Source organism: Balaenoptera acutorostrata, chromosome 6 (genome assembly GCF_949987535.1).
Source record: "Balaenoptera acutorostrata chromosome 6, mBalAcu1.1, whole genome shotgun sequence".
In the NCBI taxonomy this organism is placed as follows: Eukaryota; Metazoa; Chordata; class Mammalia; order Artiodactyla; family Balaenopteridae; genus Balaenoptera; species Balaenoptera acutorostrata.
The window spans coordinates 11,177,533-11,196,125 of record NC_080069.1 but is presented as its reverse complement, the minus strand read 5'-3'; the positions used below and the strand labels follow the sequence as shown (position 1 = coordinate 11,196,125).

General features: G+C 46.9%; 1 protein-coding gene across 3 annotated transcripts in view; it reads right to left on the bottom strand.

Annotated features, from left to right (window-relative positions):
* The window catches only part of SCARA5 (scavenger receptor class A member 5), a 117,875-nt gene that overhangs the window by 47,355 nt on the left and 51,927 nt on the right, over positions 1-18,593 (bottom strand). For all 3 annotated transcript variants that reach the window (XM_057549387.1, XM_057549386.1, XM_057549388.1), the window contains exon 4: positions 2,843-3,517. In XM_057549387.1, coding sequence (XP_057405370.1) covers positions 2,843-3,517 — 675 coding nt within the window. The remainder of the gene's footprint in view (positions 1-2,842; positions 3,518-18,593) is intronic.

Sequence of the window (18,593 nt, the reverse complement as noted above, 5' to 3'; positions counted from 1 at the left end):
CTTGGCTTTGTCACTTGCCAATTGTGTAAGAAATATTGGGAAAGTTATTCGAGTTTCTCAGCTATAAAATGGGCTCAATAATACCTTTTTTGCAGGATGTGAGGATTAGCACTCTTTAATGTCTACTTAGAGAAGAAATGTCGACAAAATGTCTGGCTCGTGGTAGGTTATGATGCGGTGTCGCTGCTATTATTAAGTACTGAACGGACTGGGGAGGTCAAGGAAATGAAAAGATGGGAAAAGCTAAGACCCCAGGGGTGTGGATTTGGAAGAAGACATGCTACCGCCGGCTCTCCTTTGATTTCTGAGACATGAAACCAAAGTGACCCAGGACAAGAAGACTGATCCTCTGATGGCATGGGTTCAAAAGATGTAACAGCTGTTCCACAAACATTCCTCGAGTTCCACTCACATGTATCACACTGTTAGGTGCTGGGGGACACAGGGGTGGGCAGCTCAGGGTGACTGGCTGTGACAGATTGAGCACTGGCGTTGGGTTGAAAGTCATGGGCTGGCGACCGAATGGCACATTTAAAATGGGTGAATCTGACGGCATGTAAATTACACCTTATCAAAGCTGTTGAATACAAAAGCCCTGGGTTGGATCATTTCTAACTGTGTGTCCTGGAGTAAGCCTGGTATTTTCTCCTGCAGCCTCAATTGCTTTTCTGAAGGAATCCTACCCGCTCTCCATAGTGAAACCTGCCTTCAACCAAGCTCATAGCTGGTGATGGGGACCCACTTTAAAACAAAATAATGTTCTATTATTATTAACTGGATCTGGAAAGTACCATGCAAATATAAGTCTCCATCATGACTATCTTCTGCTCTGATAAATACAGAATCCCAGAGAAGGGAGACTTCAGTGAGCTAGAGAGGCCAGCGGGTTCCTGGAGGCGGTGGGTTTGACTGAGATGGGAAGGATCAGTGGGATTTGTATCACAAGGAGTTAGAAGGAGGTTTTGCAGTGGAAGGAACCGCTGTAGTAAAGCTAAGGCAGTGGGAAAGGTGGGCTGTATCTCTGGGGCAGGGACAAGACGTGTCCCACTGGACTGGATGCTTCACATAGAGCAGGGGATGCCAGATGGCTGTCTGTGGACCATGTATGACCCACAGATGTGTTGTTTTTGGCCCACAGAGTTAAATAATTAAAATTTTCTAGAACATTCCATGTTTCCAGTTTCTCTGGAAAAAATCGGAAGATCTTATCAATGCCAAGCCAAAACGGGCTGGACCTGCCATAGCCCCTACTATTCCCCTGACACCAAAGTCATTTTAGGCATTGACATTGCTCGACTGCCCCTGCAGACAGTTCTGTTTGTAACCCCTGGTACAGGGGACCAGTTAGAGGAGAAGGCAGGAAAGACAGGCTGGGGCCGGGGAGGTGATGGAAGGCACATCAGCTCTGGGATCAGAAGAGCTAGGGTTCAAGTCCTGGCCCCATCACCTCCTAGCCTGCAACTTCCTGAGCAGTTTCCTGAATCTCACCACATTCATGGTTGTTTTTAAAAGACACCCTGTGAGATACACTTGGCACGGTACCTGACATAGTTGGTGTTCAAAATGGTATTATCATTGCCCACTTTCAGCCTAAGGAGTTTTTGGTGAACCCGGCAGACCTGGGTTCTGAGCAGGGGGTCATGCAGGAAGAGCACATTTCATGAACACTCTGACAGTGACACGCAGGGCAGACAGCAGCGGGAAGGAATAGGGGAGAGGGGAGCGGGGGAGTGGTCAGTCAGGGGTGCAAGAGAGGAAGGTTGGCTGTAAAGGTGCTGATGTCTGTGGACCCCGAGCGAGAGTCCGAATGGAGGCCCGTGCATTTTTCCCATTATATTCAAGAGTGATAAATGAAGCCAACAAACACATTGTTAAAGAAAATAAAACATGTTCTTCTACCTGGATGAATATAGCTTTCTAACAGTCTGGAAGGCCAGGTTCAAATTTGGAATTTTCCAACTTTTTGTAGCTCCATCATATGTACGGTCAGGCCACCCAAGATGGCTGTTCTCTTGCTCTCTGTACATCCCCTGCCCAACGAGTGTCTGCTTCACCTACACCCTAATCACATGACCCATCTTCCTACATACTTGCCTCCACCCCAGCTAGTGACTGTTCTTATCAAAGGGGCCTTGAGGGGCGTGACCCTCTGCTAGTTTCCCTGGTAACCGATGAGCCCACCTGACATCAATTCCCAACTGGCAATCTCCCCTTCCCCCATCCCCACCGCCCCACAGAGAAGACTGCCGCCTTGTCCTGCCCGCCCGTCCAACGCACACGGCGGGGTGTCACTCCAGGACCTTGCTTCAGACGTGTAAACTCCCCAATCCATTAAACCACTGATGTCTCTGTTGCTGACTCCAGGCTCACTCTTCTGTCTTAAAGCTGGGCAAGTGCAGGCCTTGTAGGCCTGCGGGGCGCAGCCCAACATCAGGGAACACCATGCAAGGACCAGGACACTGGGGGAGCGCCTCTCTGTCTGGCCTGAGCCCCAGCTTTCCTCCCCAGCCCCAAACTCTTGGAGGCTCCGGCTGGTACATCCAAGCCCTGACCACCCAGGTCCCCAGCAGCCATCTTGGCCATTCTCATGCCTAGGGGTGCAGCCAGAGTGCACTGTCTGGGGCGGGGGGCAGCAGGGAGGAGGTTTATCCTGTGCAGGCCTGGAAACGGGCACAGTCCGTCTGGGGAGAACACTCCAGGGTCCTGGAGGGCAAGACTTCATGAAGGGAGAGTGGGTTCCGGCAGGGAAGGGGACTCCTGGACCCTGGGGAGGCAGGTGCGGGAAGAAGGCCTGAGCAGGAGGGCCCAAGCAGCCCCCGGGGGCCCGGGTGGTCGCGGGTACCTTTGGCCAGGGAGATGTTGCGCAGCGCGATGGAGTGCTCCCAGTCCTTGAGGCGCAGGTCCTCGGTGACGCTGTTGAGCACGGCCAGCTCCTGCTTGAGCTGCAGCTCCAGGCTCCGGTGCACGAGGCGCATGCGGCGCGCGTCCTCGCTGGCGTTGCTCACCAGCACCTGCAGGTCCCGCAGCCGCGTGCCCTGCAGGGCCACGTCGTAGGACAGGCTGAGGTTGAGGCCGCGCAGGGCGCCGCCCACGTCGGCCAGCTCCTCGCCCAGGGCGCCCACCCGGCGCGCCAGCCCGTCCAGCAGGCCGGCGTGGCGCCGCAGCAGCCCCTGGCTGCGGTTGCTCTCCACCTGCAGCTGGTAGAGCTCCAGCTGCGCCGCGTCGCTCTGCTGGGCCGTGCGGTCGCGCAGCAGGGCCACCGCCTGCTCGCTCTGCGTCGCCTGCGCCTGGAGTCCCCACAGCGCGCCCTCCAGCCGCTGCACCGCGCCCGCCAGCGCCAGCAGCGAGTCCGACTGGTTCTGCAGCGCGTCCTGCGCCTTCCACACCTGCTCGCTCAGCTCGGCCTGCAGCGGAGCCTGCAACAGCCGCAGCTGCAAGTCCCGGAAGCTCTCGTTCAGCCGGTTCACGTTCCGAGTCAGCGCCTTCAGGTCGTCCGGGGAGCTCCGGGGCCTGGACACTGCGGAGGAGGGGGAGGAGGAGGAGGGGGAGGGGAGGGAGAGATGAGGCGGCTGCGCAGGCCCCCGGGGCCCAAGAGGCAGGCCCGGACAGAGCCCTGCAGGCCGGAGGTGCTCAATAAACGACAGCTGAAGGGAAATCAGAGGTGGCCATGGCCGAGCGCCTCAATACGTCCCCGGCACTGTGCTCAGCCAGTGGTCCCCAAACGTGTCTGCCCATGAGAATCACCTGGCCAGGCATCCCACTTGTCGAAATTGTAATTGGATGGGTCTGGGAAGTGACCCGGGCTTTGGAATTTTAAAAAGAGCCCGAGATCATTCTAAGGTGCGGATGAGTTTGGGAACCGGGGACTCATTATGGATGAGGTTGATCCATAAGACATTGTCTTTTTTATATTTTGGAAATGATCAGACATCAGCGGTTCCACGTGGCTCACCCTACAATACTGTGTGTCATCCTCTCCACTTTAGGAGGGAGGTACCCTTATTTATCCCCTTTCAGGGCAAGAGCTGTTAAAGTTGCCCCAGGCAGAACAGCAAGTAAGAGGGAGAGCCAGGATTCCAATCCAGAGGGCTTGCTTGCTCCCGAACCCGGATGCCTCCCTACAAGTCGGCTGGGGAACTGCCTGAAGGGACCACGGCAGCGGCAGACTCAGCCAGGATCTGGGCAACACTGGTAATTCCCGCTCCTGAATTCAGTGCCCCATTCCCTCTGGGCGGGTGGAGATGCTTTTACATCCATACCCTCCCTTCTCTGCCTCTGACTTCTTCTGGATCTCCTACTTCCCTCCTCAGGCAAACAACCCATCTCAGTGATTTCCCACCCTTTCCTCTTGGCGAGGTTTCCTTTTCTTGGTTATAAGAAAAGCTATTTCACAATACGAAGGGGAGGGGTGTGCATCTTAATCATTATAAGCTAGCATCGGGTGTCTCTTGGAAGCTGGTGGGCTGCACTCAGGTACACTACAAACCCTGGTGCATCCTGGGATGTCTAGGGATGCTTGTTTGTTTGCTGTGCACTATCCGCAGCTGTCTCCTGCTCTGCTCTGCAAACCAGAGAAATGGAAACTAGTAGTAGGGGGGGGGGCAGGGTAGGAGATGGGGCAAATGAGGCACAGAGGGAGTTGTGCCTTGGAAATCTTGGAATGGAGAGAGCTGGGGAATTTGGTACACAGCTTGTTCAAGCAATGAGAAGATTTGGAAGGGGAAGGTAGTTTGGGAGGGTGCTGGGGCTGATGCTTCCGGAAGTGCACAGCATTGATGGTGGCCACTCTGGAGGAGATAAGTCATTTCAGATTAGATTCAGAGGCTCACAGTGCTAGCTGGGCATCGGAACCCCACTTCACATTCTCCCTTGGGACTTCCCTGGTGGTCCAGTGCTCCCACTGCAGGGGGCAAGGGTTCGATTCCTGGTCAGGGAACTAAGATCCCACATGCCGCGCGGCATGGCCAAAAAAACCCCCAAAAAACAAACAAAAAAAACCCCGAAAACCAAACAACAACAACAACAACAGAAAAACAAATTCTCCCTCACTCAGCGCTTTAATCTCCAAGGAAAGCATATGCCCAGCCTCTGCATATACCCATCTCTCCACCTTCAGTTAGTTCTAACTGTTCAAATGTTCTGCATTCCGTCCAGACTTGAAAGTTGCCTCCCTGTAATTTCTATCCACTGATCCTGCCCTCTGAGATCACTTAAAGCGAGTGAATTTTTTTTTTTTTCCCACAAGACAGCTCTTCAGCATCTCAAAGACAGTTATCACATCCCTGCTACGTAACAATGTTTCTGGTTTAAATCTGTAGTTCCTTCATCTGCTGTCTCACAACAAGCTTCTAAGCCTCCATGTATCCTGGCTAACCTCTTTTGCACATATGCGGTGTGTCAACATCCCCTTACAGGGTGGGGCTTGATCTAAATTTGGTTTTTCCATGGTGTGGAAACACTGGGCAAAGTATGATAGAAGGATCGTCAACTTCATTCTGGGCATAAGACTCTCTCTAATACGGCCCAAAGTGGGTTTTTCAGACTTGCATCATAGAATTCAGGTCTACGCAGTCATCTGTAAAAAGTTTCCCCGATTTACAGATAAAAAGACTGAGGCCGGGAGAGTATTCGTGATCTGCCTAGTGGCATGCTTCCTGACTCCTGGTCCAGTGGTTCCCTCCATTGCTCCGCTACTCTGGAAAATCAGCTAAAGAGTTGTCAATACAAGGAAAGGTTCTGGGGAAATGAATCCATGAACCAGTCACAACCCAAGTAACCACAGGAACTGTCTACCTAAGAAATCATTGCAGGCCAGGATTAGATCATGTGTTTGTCCAATATTCGACCCAGATTGCTTGACAAGTATTAGAGACAGGGCAGTTGGAAAACAGAAAGCCCAGTATTTTAGTGGCAGTCTCTGCTCTTGATGCTGCAAAGTTCAAAGGGATACCGCAGCTTATCAGAAGTAGTAAAACACTGTGAGTTTTGTTAATTCTGGGTTTAAAATTGGGATTGTGAGTGCCTAAGAGTAACAGTGCAACTACTTGATTTAAGACTCCATTAGCTCAGGCTGGCCAGAGGCAATGCCATGAAGGAGGCAATTTCCCTTAAACTCACTCTCTGCCAGCTCCCACCAGCCCCTCCTTCTCTCTTCAGGTGGTCCCCACGCCCAACTGGTGCCCTGTGCCCTTGGAGGCTCCTGGCCTTGCCCATCAGCCCCCTCCTTTCAGAACCTACCAGCTTTAAGACCCCTTCTCTCTGTCCAGAAAACTGGACTGAAACTTGCCTGCATGGTAAAGGCTGACAATCAGCTACCCCTTCCAGGAGGGTTCATTTGGGTCTTTGATTATTGTTCATTGCACAACCAATTTTAACATAAGTTGAAATAAAAGAAAAAATTCTTCCACCATCCCACAACCTCCAACAAAGCCCACTGGTTTTCCTTCCATTTTCTTCTTCTAGTTCCATCCATGTGCATACCCAATCTTTACAATTTGATTTCTGGGTTTTTTAAATTTGTGAATGATTATTTTACAAATATTCTCCCATCTGTCATTTATAATTATACTTTTGATGGCTGCCTAAGAGTCTGTCAGGGAGATGTCTTGTAATTTACCCATTCTCAATCATGGAAGATAAACACAGAAAGGTCCCTCCTTCTTTTGAAATTTTTCCTACCAGTAAATTCCCAGAAGTTGGATTAGTAAAGCCAAAGTTATAGACCTTTTTATGACTCTTAAAAATTCCAACCCAATCACAAAAAGAAAAAAAAAAAAGAATTAAAAAATTCCAGCCAAATCGCATCCCCAGAAGTTATACCTATTTATAGGTATATTATAGATTTTTAAATGTGCCAGTTTCAGTGAAACCTCAGTGAACTCTTACAATTTTCATATTGTTAATTTCACAGATACAAAACGATACCTTGTTATTTTATGTTAGTATATTTGCATTTAAGAAATGGCTCTTTCAAGGCAATGCATTCGCTCAAAGGAATGTTACTGGCATTTTAGGTACTCCAGCTAATCAGAACAAAATTATTTTGAGGGGTTAATACTCTTCAGGCATCCAATCATGCCGTAGAAGCCCAGAGCAGCCTCCCCCTTTGGGGATCACTTACCTACCCCAGAAGTGAATTATCTCCTTCCAACAGTCACAGCGTGTTCTTAGCTCACACTACCCCCACCCCCTCTCATCCGCCATTTAATTCCTTCCAGATGTTCGCTGTCCTCAACAGGGAACAATTCTTCCTTGAGTGTGACTCTCTTAATTCATGTTTATGCAAACAGTTCATTTATCTCTCTGCCTGCTGTATTTACGTTTAATGTGCTTTAACTATGCTTCAACTTTCATACTTTCACAAGGAGAAAATAAATTATAGAGTAACAATAATAACTGGCATTTCCTGAGTCCTATGTGCCAGGCACTGTTCTAAGTGCTTCCCGTATTAATACGCTTAATTCCATAACAAGCCTATGAGATAAGCGTTGTTATGACCCTTATATTCCAAACGAGGAAACTGAGGTACACAGAGGTTGAGTAACTCACAAGGTCACACACTGGTTGACGGAGGAGACTGACTTTGGGCTCAGGCAGTTTGGGTCCAGAGTTCCCCTTGCGATACTGCCGAAACGGTGGAAGGCACAGAACAAACTTTTTAACAGAGACACACAAATATGGAGTAAACCTTGAAGGTAATGAGTTCCCCATCATTAAACCCAAGCGGGAGTCAGGCTGCTTCGCAGGAATCATGGATTCTAATTGGGATTCTGATTCGGTATTAATTGCTGAATACTAATGAATGCGTTAATATACACTTTATAATAATATATGATTAATGTATTAATGTCTGTCTCAGGCCATGCCCTGGGCTAGGTGGTTCGCACAGACACGTCTCCTGCAGCCTTCCTACCCACACCCCAGCCCTGAGATGTCTCCCTGTTCCATAACTGTCTTCTATGTTCATTAAAAAATGATCACATGCTGGTTAAGTCAAGGTGCTCCAGATGTCACTGACCAGAGAGGCTGTCTTCCCCCAAAACATCAGGCACACCCACAGTGCCAGCAAGGAAGGGGAAGTATGTATGTGTTGGGAGGAAGAAAGCTAAGTGTTCTGTTTGAGGTTTGGTCACCTAAACCTTGGGCATTGGTGTTAATAACCCTTTATCTCTGTATAAAATTTCACATCCATTACCTCCCTTAATTTTCACTATAACTTATCTCGGGAGGTAGGAAGGGCAGGTATTCCTAATCTCATCGAAGGGTGAAAAAAAGAGGCTCAGAGAAGGCAAGAGATGCCAGAAGCATGAAATAAGGATGTGATGGGGTCATCTGTCCCTCAATCCAGTCTTCTGTCCTCCACACCTGCTGCAGGGAAGGTCAGTCCCATACTGAACTCCAAAGTCTACATGGGGAAGCAGGGCAGGAGATGACATTTATTAAGCACCTACTGTATACCAGACTCGGTTCTAGTTTCTTGCTAGAAGTGGCTTCCTTTCCTCTTCCCAGCACACTTGTGAAGTAGGAATTCTGCCTGTGTCCAGATGAGGAAGCGCGAGAAGGTGGCAGAGCATGAAAGGAAGCTCAGGCTGCTCGGTCTCTGAAGGCCCTGCTGGCCCCCCCTTACCCCCCAACCCCCTTACACAAAACAGCAGAAGGCATCTGCCTCCCTTTCTTTCTAGACCACCTGGGCAGAGGCCCTGCACCGGCCCAAGAAGCAGGAGGGACTTGTTAGAGGCTTGGGGAGGGGGGTGGCACGAAGAAATAGCATCCAAGTTTGATGGAGGCCCTTGGGCAGGTAGCTGCTAGAACACTGCCAAGGGCCTTACAGTTCTCCTGTGGTCCTACCAAGCCTACGGGCAGACTGTATCACCATTTCACAGATGAAAAATGGAAACTCAAGCGATGAAGTAAGTAACTCAAGGCCATCTGTGAGTAGGAGGTGGACCTTCCTGGCTCTTTCACTGCCCCATGCAGCGGTCCTGCCTTGTCTTCATTTAGGCTGACAGAAGGAAGGCGGGTACCAGAATTCATAGAGCATCACATTAAGGGCAGAGATGGGAAAGGATGGGGCTGAAATGAAACTGCAAGGTAAGCACCTCAATTTAAGCACCAAGAAAAAGACAGGGGCTTTCTTTCAGGAGGTCTGCAACACAGGGTTGGATTTCCTGAGATCTGGAGACATGTGACTTTAACAGAAAATTAATTTAAAAGTGGAGCATAATATTCATTCAAAATTGCATAACAAAGAGGTTATCAGTAGACCTTTAGCACTTAAGGTGATGCACATTTTCACTAGGGCCCCCCTGTTTCCAAGAGGTAGGAGGAAACCAGGGCCAGCCTCGTGGTGTGTGACCAGTGCAGTGACACACAGCGCCACGTGCAGAAGGGCCCCGTGCTTGGGGCTTACTGCTCTGCGGTCACTCTCTTGAAATTTTGCATAATTTTATCTTCGAATGCGTGTTTTGTAAGTGAAGGGCTGAGGCAGGGGAAATGAAGCAGATTGGGGAGGGAGGGTATTAGGGGACACTCATAAGGACCCAAAGAGGAGGGCAGCAGATTGGTACATTTGGGGTGAGCTTATTTCCTTATTTGTTTTTAAGAACCACATGCCCTCGTTCCTAGCTCAGCAGGATGTCCAGGATAAACATTTATAGTCTGGAGACTGGCTTCTCCTTTGTCTGTGGCCTCACCAGCCCCTGCGCTCACACAGGAGGGGGCCGGGAGCTTGCAGCCGCAGCTCAGAGCATCAGGAGGCCCTTTGAGAAGGAAGCCAGACAGACTCTCCGTCTTTGCACAGGTGGTCTGAGCTTTCTGATGCCCGGTCCATCTGAAGACTCATCAACCAGTGGCTCCCGGGGCCACAGGCTTTGGCCACATAGGTGTGTCCTCCTGAGTGCCTACCCGCAGTGGCCTTTGTCAGTTCAGAGGCTGGTAGGGCTCCCTAGGTAAGCAAGCACAGGTGGCCAGTTCTCGGTCTTACAGGCAGGATCCAACAAACAGGCATGAAGGATGCAGACTGCCTGCCCCCTGGAACGGTGGGTTGGCTGCAGCCCAGATACCCATCCTTTACACAGAGACCCTGACTCTGGCCCATGGATGAGCACAGACTGGTAGCTGGAGGGTGCATGGAGCGCAGGCTGACGGGAAGCCAGCGGACAGCCGTGGATATCCACATTAGGATGGCCTGGTACAACCTCAGAGGAAGAAAGACCCCACCAACATGTTGATTACTTTCCTCAGAGGTGTGGCTGGATATTCTGCGCTCCTGGCATAAGCATTCCCTTTGGTGGTCCAAGCAGATGGAGTCTCTGATAACTCACTGTTGATTACTGTGGAAATGGGATCCAAGACAAATTATAACTCAGAAGGCTCCTCTTGCAGAACCTATCCCCAGGATTCCCATTTCGGAGGCTAAAGGATCTGAAATTATTACCAGCAATGTCAGGAAACCCAGCATTTTGATGGGGTGCATACGTCTAATAGGAAAGAGATCAATTCTTTGTGAATTCGCAAATGGAATTAGGGACTTGCTATTTAGACTAACACAGTGCCTACTGCAGAATCTTGCAACCTGGTAGCTGGTCAGTAAATAGCTATCAGATGAATAAGTGAATGATTGAAAATGGAGAGTGGTAGGAGGCACAGAAGTGCCCACATCTCTTCTTAGAAGAGCTTAGAGGACTTCCCTGGTGGTCCAGTGGTTAAGCTTCTACTGCGGGGGGGCACAGGTTCGATCCCGCAGGCCATACAGTGCACCAAAAAAAAAAAAAATGCCTGGACCAGCGGAGGAGACGGGGGCAGCCCTTGGGCCCAGCCTCGCTCTCTCTCAGCCCACCTTTTACTCTGGCCAGGGCTACAATGACCAACTTCAGGTGGGTGTAACCCGGCAACACCGCACTTCATCCGCACCTCCGATCTCTAGCTGTCTGCCCCCAGGGCTTCTGTGACTTCTCAGAATCATGGGAACCATCTGGACCTCATCCATGCATGGCCTTGCCACTCAGGGTAACCCCGACCTATGCAGGAAGCAGCTGGTGGATAAACACTCTCCACGGACAGACAAGTCTGCAGCTTTTACTACGTAGCCCCTTGGAAGGTCCTGGAAGGACTGAGCTCTACCAGCCACAGCAGAGACGGGCTCAAGAACACATCCTTGTAATTGTCTTCCCTCCTTCCTGATCCCTCCGGTCCCCAACTCCTGCTTCCCAGGATCACTTTTCACAATAAACTACCAAGCCCGTGTCTCTGGCTCTGATTTCCAAAGAAATTCCAGGCTAAGACAAGAAACATCCCTTCTTCCCTAAGCATAAAGAGGCCAGCTCTCTTCCCATCTCCCTTTTTTCAGATTCCCAGTTCACATCCTGATTCCCTGTTGTCCTAAGAGCTCACAAATAAGTTTGAATTGGGGACATTCATTTGTTCATTCATGCATTAAGTCATTCAATACATGTCTGTGAGGTACCAACTCACTATAAGGGTTTGGGCAGCAGTAAATACACAGAAGTCTAAAATGTAAGCTTTCCTATCAAGAAATTTATCATTTACTTAGGGAGAAAAGTACACACAAAAGGAACCTGTTTTAAAACTCTTCTAATGTGTTTCCAAATGTTCTTTGGGAAAAGAAAACCCAAACCCAATATTAAGATTATGTGAAGAAGCTGAATGCAACGAGTGTAATCTCTGCCAGCGGTGCAGAGGGTGAATTGCAAAGAACTGGACCTGGAGGAGGTTTGGAAATGCAGTAGGAGGCTGTGGTCCTGGTGACAGAGGAGGGCCTTGGAGCAGGGCCACGCCTGTTAGGACAGAGAAGAGGGACATACAAGACACGATAGAGAAGTTACATTGTTAGGACTCAGTGGCCTCTTGGAACTGGAGGCTGAAGAATAGGAAGGCTGTAGCACTGTTGAATGATATGGTATCATCCTGGAGGAATCAAAATGCTATTTTGTGGGGGGTGGGAGGGGGTCCACTTTTTTAAAAATTGAAGTATAGTTAATTTACAATGTTGTGTTAGTTTCTATATAGTTTCAGAAACTATATAGTCTTTTTCAGATTCTTCTCTGTTATCGTATATTACAGGATATTGAATATAGTTCCCTGCGCTATACAGTAGGCCCTTGTTGTTTATCTATTTTATATATAATAGTTTATATCTGCTAATCCAACACTTCTAATTTATCCTTCCCCCACCACCTCTTCCCTTTGGTAACCATAAGTCTGTTCTCTATGTCTGTAAGTCTGTTTCTGTTTCATAAATAAGTTCCTTTGTGTCCTATTTTAGATTCCACCATATGATAAGTCATAGCATATAGTATTTGTCTTCCGCTGTCTGACTTACTTCACTTAATATGATAATCTCTAGGTCTATCCATGTTGCTGCAAAATGGCATTATTTCATTCCTTTTTTATGGCTGAGTAATATCCCATTGTATATATGTACCATGTCTTCTATATCCACTCATCTGTCGATGGACATTTAGGTTATTTCCATGTCTTCGCTATTGTAAATAGTGCTGCTGTGAACATTGGGGTGCATATATCTTTTCAAATTAGTGTTTTTGTTTTGTTTTTTTAAGATATGTACCCAGGAGTAAAATTGCTATTGTTCTATTTTTAGTTTTCTGAGGAACAACCAGACTGTTTTCCACAGTGGCTGCACCAACTTACATTCCCACCAACAGTGTGGGAGGGTTCCCTTTTTCTCCACACCCTCTCCAGCATCTGTTATTTGTAGACTTTCTTATGATGGCCATTATGACTGGTGTGAGATGGTACCTCACTGCAGTTTTGATTTGCATTTCTCTAATAATTAGCAATGTTGAGCATCTTTTCATGTGCCTATTGGCCATGTGTATGTCTTCTTTGGAGAAATGTCTGTTTAGGTCTTCTGCCCATTTTTTGATTAAGTTGTTTGTTTTTTTGTTATTAAGTTGTATGAGCTATTTGTATATTTTGGAAAGTAAGCCCTTGTAGGTCGCATCATTTGCAAATATTTTCTCCCAGTCCATGGGTTTGTTTTTCTGTTTTGTTTATGGTTTCCTTCGCTGTGCAAAAGATTATAAGTTTGATTAGGTCCCATTTGTTTATTTTTGCTTTTATTTCTATTCCCTTGGGAGACTGACCTAAGAAAACATTGGTACAACTTATGTCAGAGAATGTTTTGCCTACGTTCTTTTCTAGGAGTTTTATGGTGTCTTGTCTTATATTTAAGTCTTCAAGCCATTTTGAATCAAATTGCTGTAGATAACCAACAGCCGATGCAAAGCTGGCAAGAGTAATATTGTGGATGACAAAATCAAAACTCAAAATTATCTTAATTGATGTGAAATCTCAGCTGAAGGCAAGAGGATTACATATAAAAGGGATAAATGTGGTATATTGCATTTACAATCAGACTCTCAAAGCGATCCCTGGATTCAACATTAGTTAGCTCACCCTTGTCAAATTCTTACCAACACCTCAGACATTCCATGTACCTGTGCTACTTAATCCTCAGAACGACCTGTGAAGTAGGCATTATTTATTATCCCTGTTTTAAAGTGAGGAGAGCTAAAGCTCAGAGAAATTAAGTATATTTCAGAGGTCTTATACCTAAGAAGGGGCAAGCCAGAGTTGGGAGCTAGCTGTTCTGATGCCAACTGCAGAGGCTCTCCATCAGACTCCTCTTGGCTTCACATCATTGAGTGGGGGGAAAAAAAAAGCACTCACCATGAAAACAAAGTGGTGTGATATTATAATCAGGGGCTGTAAATAAGATGATTTCTTGTGGTTATTCTAAGCTGTACCTGTAATCACCCTGCCAAGCTTCCGTGGGCCATCCAGGGAGCGGCAGGTCTAAAAACCATTCTACTCATGGATACGCTTGTTCTTATCATTGTTTCTTTCCTTTTATTTGTCTTTATTTTTTATTTTATTTTTTCCTTCTTTTATTTATGCGTTTTTTAAAAGACAAATAAGTGGTATATTACTTTGCTTGGGCTGCCATAGGAAAATACCACACACTGGCTTCCCTGGTGGCACAGTGGTTGAGTGGCCAATGCAGGGGACACAGGTTCGAGCCCTGGTCCGGGAAGATCCCACATGCCACAGAGCAACTAAGCCTGTGCGCCACAACTACTGAGCCTGTGCCCTAGAGCCCGTGAGCCACAGCTACTGAGCCTGCATGCTGCAACTACTGAAGCCCACGCGCCTAGAGCCCGTGCTCCGCAACAAGAGAAGCCACCGCAATGAGAAGCCCGCGCATCGCAAAGAAGAGTAGTCCCTGCTCGCCACAACTAGAGAAAGCCCACACACAGCAATGAAGACCCGACACAGCCAAAAATAAATAAATAAAATAAATTAATTTTTAAAAATACCACAGACTGCATGCCTTAAACAACAGAAATTAGAAATTAATTGTCTCATAGTTCTGGAGGCTGGAAGTCCAAAATCAAGGTGTTGGCAGGTTTGATTTCTCCTGAGGCCTTTCTCCTTGGCTTGTAGATGGCTGTGTTCATCCCGTGTCTTCATGGCCTTCCCTCTGTGCATGTCTGTGTCCTAAACTCCTTTTCTTATGAGGACACTAATCATACCGATTTAGGGCCCAACGTGGTGACCTCATCTGACTTTAATCACCTCTTTAAAAGCCCTGTCTCCAAATACAGTCACATTCTGAGCTGCTAGGGGTTAAGGCTTCAAATTATCAATTTTGAGGGGTACACAATTTAACCCATAATAAGTGAAGGCCTTTACTAGAGATTAACTGGGAAGAAGCTGGGGTGGAGAGTAAAGGTGGGTGCTGATTTCCAAGCCTTAGTCACATCCTTAGGTGGTACTATCCTGGCCAACTCAGAAGAGCCTAGAATGCAACCAGTCTGAGTCTCACAGAGCCAGACTGCCTGGAGATTTGAGGACCAAGCCCCTCTTCAAATCGCTGCTGCCTTTGGGTGATGATGCACTCTTGGGATGTGACGGTTTCATTTAGAAACAAAAATCTAGTGAGGAATCTTCTCTATACTTTAATGGGGCTTGTTGGTCCTTTATTGCAGTTATTTCTACAAAGTAGCCCTCAAAGACTTACTAATGGAATATAGTTATAAATAAATAAAATCCTCTCCTGACAAATTTAGACCCTTATTCTCAAACCACACATGGAAAGGAGAGTCCCATTTAGAGAAAAGTGACTTGCCCCATGGTACATGCTCAGTGATTTTCCCAGGCACCTTTCTTTGGCATTTAAGCTGGAGTCCCACTTGATATACAATATAATAAAACCCCTAAGCTATAATGAAGCAATCCATCAAGAAAAAGGGGTCGGGGTGTAAGTACTGCTCTTTTAGAGCCCAGAGTTGATCTTATCGCCAGCAGTTTTTATTCTATTTGAAAAGGAAAGTAAAACAACAACAACACAAAAGAAAATGAAAAAAACCTAAAACCTAACTTGCTGGATTTCACTTAATGCACGGCCCTTCTATATACATGGTACCCACCCATCATAGAGCATAAACTCCTCTCTAGAATCTCATGTCATCACTGGGCTAGCAAATGGACCATTCACATTTTTTTAAAGATACAAATAAGTGTTTGAATGTTATTAAGACATGAGACAGTTTCATTGGGTCATGAATAATTCACAAGAGAGGAAACTTTCATATTCAGCACTTATTGATTGCTGGACACTTGACCACATGTGGAATATCGGATACCCACCCCAATCTTTTTTTTTTTTTTTATAGTAGTCCTCAGAGTTAGATGCTGTGGGGAAACTTAGGGGTTTGGTCTACAGGTCTTACATCAGTGTGGAAATTAAATGTATGCACTGGAATAGGTACTTTTGTGCTTCACCACCTCATACGCACTGTCCCTGCTCCCTGGCTCACCAAGGCTGGGCCCATGGTTGGTTACGGGGGAGATTAACTGTGTGGGCTCTAAAGAGATGGCCCAGCGTGGGCCATCAGAGCTGGGCTCTGTGCTCAAGGGTGTGGACAATCTCTTTTTCAATCTGGCATCACGGTTTCAACCTCCAAGGCTGCCTTTTCCATGCCCCGCAGTGGAACCTCTTGTCCTGGTCTTTCCATCTCACAAAGGCGCACTTCCAATCTCAGCAGGAATCAGACAAGAAAGTGGCAACATCGGGCCTTAAAGGTACCTTGGGGACCATGTGGATGCCCCCTCCCTCTTTCACAGATATGAAAACAGAGTCCTGGACAGAAGGGCCCTCTTGCCCCAGGTCACACAGGTAGACAGAGGTGTAGATGGGATGACTAATCCCATGGTCCTTCCACTTAACTGAACAGAAGAAGAGAGAAAACGAATATTAACGACTGTCCACTCAGTATCAGATAGTGGGCTGGGTGTCATGTATCGTATCTCATGTGATCCTTTGAGATCGTCATTCGTGTGTCCAGTTTCACAGATGAGATGTGTTCTGTATTGTATCTGTGAGTATACATACAGGCATGCCTTGTTTTATCATACTTTGCTTTATTACACTTTGCAGACACGGTGTCTTTTACAAATGCAAGGTTTGTGGCAACCCTGCATCAAGCAAGTCTATTGGCACCATTTTCCCAGCAGCGTTTGCTCATTTTGTGTCTCTGTGTCACTTTTTGGTAATTCTTGAAATATTTCAATCCTCCCTCTCCCGGCAAAAAAGATTACAACTCTCTGAAGTCTCAGGTGATGGTTGGCATTTTTTAGCATTGGGGTATTTTTAAATTAAGGTATGTACATTGTTTTTTTAGACATAATGTTATCGCACACTTAATAGACTATAGGATAGTGTAAACATAACTTTTATATACACTGGGAAACCAAACAATTCGTGTGACTTGCTTTATTGCAATATTCACTTTATTGTGGTGGTCTGGACCCAGACCCACACGATCTCTGAGGTATGCCTGTATACGTAATTATTTTCTGTATATTATGATGTTTTGACTTCTTAAGAAACCTTTTTTGGCTGGGGAGAGAGAGCTCTTCCTGAAGCTAGCCAATTCTTAGAGATGCAAAGGACCCAGCGGGGAGCATCCTTTACTATCCAATCTGGAGCCATACCTCCTCTCTCTGGCCCCAAGAGGCAATATTCCTCTGCCTTAATCATCCCAGGGCCAGGTAAAAGGCAACTAGAGACCACCTCTATAGCCCGAAGTCCACCAAAATTATTCAAACCAGCTAATCCTAAATTGTTTAGCCTGCCCTGCCTTGTCTTTCTCACAGAAACCCCGAGAAAGGCCGTGGCCTGTTCCCCTCACTCCTGTCTTCTGCTTCCTGATGCCCCTGACGCTTCCCCATGTGGCCCTGTGTGGCCTTCGTGCCTCCTGTCTCTGGGACCTGTGAGTACAATACACTTTGCCTGAGCCTCTGTCTCCTCTTGTGGCCACACATGCCTGGCCATTTCATAAAAGAACACATGACGTGTTCATATCCCCAGTTCTACAGATGAAGCTCAGAGAGACTGAGCAGCTTGTTCGAGAAAACACGATGTGCAAATGGCAAATCCAGATTTAAACCCCGGAGTATGTGACTTTTTGCTCTACCCCATGTGCGGTCCATCCCTCTGGCGCCAGCAAGAGCCTCCTGATGCTGGCTTAGCGGGGCCCCCTCCATCTCTCCAGTCCGCCTCCCAGCCACAGTCACATGAGGCCATAATCTGAAATCAGGGAGGGCAGCGAGCATGTTTCTGTGTTTCTATCTTTCTGGACAATTTGTTCCATAAGTGCTTGTTTTCAAACAGCTCAATATCAGGCCCCCAGGGCTTCCATGCAGCTTTTGGTTGGAGTTCTGTGAGCTCTCCCCATTGGCTGATTTTCTCAGATCCATCTTTCTTCATTTCTTGAGTCTGTCATAAAGTATTCTGAGGAGGTTGGAAATTATTCTCACTAATAAACATGTGAGGAATCTGAGCCAGACTTGCCAGGAGTCTTGGCACTTACTGAGTTTCTTCTTTTGGAACTCGAGGTTTGCAGCCAATGTGTCAAACCTCTTATATCTTTGTTCTTCAGAACTCGGACTCGTGGTGCAGTTAGATCATGGATGCTTTGAAGCTAAAAGTGACCTTAATAATCATTTACTCCTCAATTTCAGATGAGGAAATGAAGGCTGAGAAAGGTGATATGAAAATGTCCCAGGTCATCTAACAATTGGTGGCAGAATCAGGGCTAGTACTCATATATCTTGAAACCCAGTTCACATCTCTTTCTACTATACCACACTGTTGTCCAGGAAATCAGAATAAGGTATCCACCCATCCATCCATCCATCCATCCATCCATCCATCCATCCATGCATCCATCCATGTGAATCATTATCAACAATAATGCAAAAGCATTTTCACCCAAACAGGCAGAGTTTTTCGAACTAAAAACATTTACACCAAGAGTAAGAGTTACTTTGAAATATTAACTGGTCCCCAGAGTATCTTGCATTATTAGATTGGATATTGTTAGTATTACAAAAATATTTACTACTGCCAAAGAGTCATATGAAATTGTGCCAGTGACAATCAACAATCACGATGTGGTATTATGTGGGTTCAGCGCCTTTTCTACAAAAGGGAAAAATTTAATGATGACTTTTAACATATTGTAATTAAAAACCAAAACAAAACACTG